We start from the raw sequence: 5,301 nt of genomic DNA on the forward strand, positions 1-5,301 counted from the left end.
CATGCAGAATATGCACAGCTAGAGGACTGCCAGTGGCTTTTGGACTTAGCGTTCCTGACAGATCTCACTGGAATGCTCAATGATTTGAATTTAGAGCTCCAGGGTCAGGATAAACATGTGATCAACATGATTAGTTCAGTGAACACATTTAAAAGCAAGCTGCAACTGCTTTCAAGTAGGCTGCAATACTGTGACCTGCGAAACTTTCCTTACATGCAAGCAGAACTTAAGCGTCAGGGCAAAGATTCTGCACAGCTTGACAGTGCACGTTATAAGGAGCAAGTTCAGAGCATCTTGTCAGAATTTGAGAAGCGTTTTACTGACTTTACATCCATTGAGCCTGTTGCCAGCTATCTGTGTTTTCCATTTGGGGAGGGTATCGATGTGGATTACATTGCTTCCAAAGTAGCATCACTGTTTCAACTGGATAGCTCTGCTGTTGAGAGCAAGATTCTCACACTGCAAAATGACATTGAGATCACCTCAAACAAATATCCCAACCTCAGAAGATGTGCCTTGAACTTAACAGCACTTTTTGGATCAACTTATTTGTGCGAGGCTGCTTTCTCTCACATGAAAATCATCAAGTCGAAGCACAGATCCACAATGACAGATGACCACCTTGTGGCCTCCCTAAGGCTGGCAACCAGCTCCTACTGCCCTGACTTCGAGAAACTAGCTGCCTCCTCCCAGTGCCAGAGATCCCACTGAGGTAGGGAAATACATTTATGCAACTTTTTTGCAACTCACAAACTGCTTTTTATTATATCTGGATGGGTTTTCTGTTTGTTGTGTGCATATTAAATGCGTAGATAGGCTGTTGGATACGGCTTCTTATGTGAACTGGTAGATCTCGACAGGCTGACAACTTTAAAAGTAGATTTTGGTTCAAAAAAGGTTGGGCACCCCTGTACTATACTATGACTTTTTTAGCATTTATTTCGACATACTATACTATGACATTTTAGGCACTTTTTTCGACATACTATACTTTGACTTTTTTCGACATACTATACTATGACTTTTTGGCACTTTTTTCAACATATTATACTATGACTTTTTTCGACATACTATACTATGACTTTTTTCGACATACTATACTATGACGTTTTAAGCAGTTTTTTCGACATACTATGATGTTTTAAGTACTTTTTTTCGACATACTATACTATGACTGTTTTTTTCGACATACTATATCATGATTTATTTCGACATACAAAAAGTGACGTTTTAGGCACTGTTTTTGACATACTATACTATGACTTTTTTCAACATACTATACATTATGACTTTTAAATAATTTTCTTATGACATCCTATCCTATGACTTTCTTTGATGACATTTTTATTTAATTAAATTTGTCTATAAGCTTGTCTGTTACCTGCAGGGTTGCGAGCTGCTTCCCAGTGTAGATCTCCTTCTCTGTCTGACATCCAGTCACACAATCCATGATCAAAGGTGCAGTGGAGCACACCAACCTCTACAAAACACACACACACAAAAACATATGTGAGAAGCTCCTATGAGTGAATCAGCTGTGAGAGGAAAAAATTGATTAACAGCTCCTACAGGAGCCCGGAGTAGACAAAACACTGCACACATTCAAGTAACAAATACAAAAAAAAAAAAGAAAAAGAAAATTAACAAAACTTATTTTCAGGCCACCAACATTCTGCTTTAGCTGTGTACCATGTTAACCACCTTTTGAAGACTATAAAGTGTTTGATGAATTTGATGGAGTTCAAAAAAGGGTCATCAAGTTATTCAGATAATCTAAAACTTTTTATTTGAAGGTCAAACTGAAATAATTCCTCATTGAACAGGAAAACTGTGTGCACACAACTATAGTAAGTAAGGTAGGTGAATCTGATGTAGGACGTGGGTGTGTAAGTTGTGATGAATGTTTACAACTTACAGTTAAGGTAACATCTTCACTGTTCACCTTAAATTTCTCTTCCAAATAAGTTTGTCCAATCTGTTGGATTGTTTACAACCCATTTCATCAGCTAACTGCTCGTGTTTCTTAAAAATTGAGCAAAACTACCAAAGTAAGAGCCAAGTTGTAATAAACCAGAGTTATACTCAATTTCCCTTTGCTGTTTATGTAAGGTTCAAATCAGTTAAACTTTGGGTCTTTTTGCAGTAACAGAAAGCTTCAGGTAAGGCGGTCAAAGTCAGTTTAAGGTTGGGTACAAACACTTTTAGCCCAGTGAAAGTCATCAAAACAAACACGCACACTTACCAGGATCATCTCTGGCGTCCTCAGCAGTATTTCCCAGCTCAATGTCAAACTCCCACACCTGGTTATGATTGGGATGTCGAGGGACTGCAACACACAAACACACACAATAAAACTAAAATAAAACTGACTAACAAGTTTTGAGCTCTAAACTGAGAAAATAATCAGCTTTTACCTAACAAGTACTGTATTTTAAACGAGGCTACAGAGGTTGATTTCAAAATTTTACATGACATATAGCCTGCTAATAGTCCTATTGTTAAGTTTGCAGAAATTGATATTTCATGTATCTTTTGTAAACATAATACAGAAATAGTGTTTGCCTATTTTGAGTGATTTATGAATATTGTGGACAGATCTGGAGTCTGGAGGATTTTTTAGGCTGCTAACTGTCTACTCTTTTAACATTAAAGTTATTATTCATCATTATGATAACTCAGGTGATAGAGCATTTAAGATCTTATTACTTTAATTACTCTATATACATTTTTAAAAAATTCATAAGCAGATATTTTCTAATCCTCCCCCCTTTTTAAATTTCATGTAACTGTCTCAATATTCACCTCAATTTGATTTATATGTGCTGATTTCACCTGAATTTTTTATAAATCAGTCTTTTGTCAATGAAAATAAATACATAAATAAACTGGTATTTTCATTATTGATTAATGTGCTGCTTATTTCCTCATATTTTCTCTTATTTGCCTGTTTCTATTATCAAATGTTTGGACTACAAAACATGTAAAAATAGTGACTCTCCCTGAGCATAAAGAAATTCAGTTTACAAACATACAGATGAAAAAAAACAGCAGATATTCACATTTAAGAAGCTGGAAATAGAGAATTTATGTCTATTTTTATGGTTAATTAATAATAAAATAATTATTGCAGCTCAAACAATGTGTGAGAAGCAAACGTTCTCTCAGTTTTTAATTTTATGTAAAACCCCGCCTGACCTCTGGAAAGTTTGGTCCTCACAAGTGGTTAAAGAGTCAGTGGTCCCCATAATTGACAAAGACAAGAATCTGTGTGTATGTGTGTGTGTGTGTGTGTGTGTGTGTGTGTGTGTGTGTGTGTGTGTGTGTGTGTGTGCGCATCCTCACTGTGCACGTCTCCTCTCTGTCTGTGTGTCACGTCCTTATTGATCCTGTTGTTCACTGTCGTTACCACGGATGTGGTGGTGGCAACTGTGGTGGCTGTTGTTGGCTCCACTGCAACAGTAGTTGCAGTTGTAGTTGGCGTGGTAGTAGTAACAGTAGTAGCGGCAGCAGTTGAAGTATCCAGGGTAGAAGTAGTCATACTAGCAGTTGTGGAAGTAGCAGGTGTTGTACTTGAAGTAGTCGTGGGAGGAGTAGTAGTAGTAGTAACAGGTGTAGCAGTAGAAGTAGGTTGTGTACTTGAAGTAGTCGTGGGAGGAGTAGTAGTAGTAGTAGTAACAGGTGTAGCAGTAGAAGTAGGTTGTGTACTTGAAGTAGTAGGTATTGTTGGAGTTGTAGTATCCAGTTCAGTTGTAGTAGGCAGAGCGGTAGAAGTAGTTGTACTTGCAGTGGTGGTTGTAGCAGGAAGTGGAGTTGTTGTGGTAGTAGTGGAAGTTGTCGGTGTGGTTGTTGCTATTGTGGTGGTGGTTGTCGTGGTGGTTGGCTGAGCTGTAGTAGTAGTAGTAGTAGTAGTAGTGAGAGGAGGAGGGGTAGCAGCTGTGGAGGTGGTGATGGGAGTTGTAGTTCTCGGTCTCTGTGGCCCCAGAGTCACTTTGGGGACACCTGGAAAAAAACAGAAAACAGAACTTTCTAATTTAACTTCACGGTCAGCGTTCACACACAGCGACTGTATTTAGTTAAACTCAGGATGCAGCGCTGTCGCACGGCAAAAAGTAACTGATGTTTTTGTTTTACAGCTGATATCGTCTGATGATGTCTGAGCATCTTCAACAGTAAAAGTGTAGTAAAAAGTATTTTGTAACTGACGTCCCACTGTTAGAGGATGTGAGCAGGCGTTGACCTGATGATGACGAGGAGGAGGAGGAGGAGGAGGAGGAGGTGTTGTTACCTTTACAGCTGCCGCCTTTACACCTGCACTTGGGAGAGGAAGGATTCAGAGAACAGAACGGCCGAGTGTCCTTATCTGGTGACACAAAGACAGAGAGACAATATGGATTTTATGGCTGTCAGATTTTTGTCCAGACGGTTTCTTGTGAAAATGAGACCTTAAGAAAAACATTGTGACGGATTAACGCTGCAGATAAAATCAGTGTTTGAGGAAACAGCTGTCATGTTTCAACTTCACTGTTTCTTCAGGAGTAAAAGACATTTTTTTTTAACATTTTCAAATATGACAAACATTTTGTTTATCTGTGATGACCATCCAGAATAAACGTCCAGAAATCAAAACAGCTTTTTTCATGTTTTTAAGTTCTCTTCAGTCCCACAGTGACCCAGTGACAGCTGTCTGTATATCCACTGGTACACTGCAAACAGGAGCTGCTCACACATTCAGCTCACTGTGAATGGACACAGCTTAACTACATGGAAACTAATAGCATGACAAATGAGCCAAACACAAATTACAGTTGATTATTATTAAGTATTGTATGTATTTCTTATTATTAATAATATCATTTATTTGTTTGGTATCATTATCATTTTTATTTTATTTATTTATTTTAATTTATTATCATTAACTATTTTATTATTTATTCTTCTCGTTATCATGTTCTATTTATCTATTTGGTATTATTGTGAATTTATTTATTCTTATGAATTTGTTATTATAGGCATTATTTATTTATCTGCCATTATCATTTTAAATGTTATTTATTATTACTATTATTTGTTTGTTTTTTATGTTTAATAATTTATTATTTTTGTTATTATGTTTAGATTTATTTATTTGCCATTATTATTCTGACAGCAATGCAGGTGGATGCCCCCCTGGTGTCCTGGATTGTAGACTACTTGACTGGCAGACCACAGTATGTGCGCTTGCAACGCTGTGTGTCAGACAGAGTGGTCAGCAATACCGGGGCCCCGCAGGGGACTGTCCTCTCTCCCTTCCTCTTCACCCTC

General features: G+C 37.7%; 1 protein-coding gene across 1 annotated transcript in view; it reads right to left on the reverse strand.

The window, feature by feature from the left end:
- The window catches only part of LOC126404302 (nephronectin-like), a 19,135-nt gene that overhangs the window by 7,276 nt on the left and 6,558 nt on the right, over window positions 1–5,301 (reverse strand). Inside the window, exons 7-10 of the mRNA XM_050067453.1 lie at window positions 4,286–4,360; window positions 3,343–3,999; window positions 2,243–2,326; window positions 1,382–1,480 (exon numbers count right to left, since the gene is read on the reverse strand). Of these exons, the coding sequence (XP_049923410.1) occupies window positions 1,382–1,480; window positions 2,243–2,326; window positions 3,343–3,999; window positions 4,286–4,360 (915 nt within the window). The remainder of the gene's footprint in view (window positions 1–1,381; window positions 1,481–2,242; window positions 2,327–3,342; window positions 4,000–4,285; window positions 4,361–5,301) is intronic.

This window comes from Epinephelus moara, chromosome 17 (genome assembly GCF_006386435.1).
Source record: "Epinephelus moara isolate mb chromosome 17, YSFRI_EMoa_1.0, whole genome shotgun sequence".
Classification (NCBI taxonomy): domain Eukaryota; kingdom Metazoa; phylum Chordata; class Actinopteri; order Perciformes; family Serranidae; genus Epinephelus; species Epinephelus moara.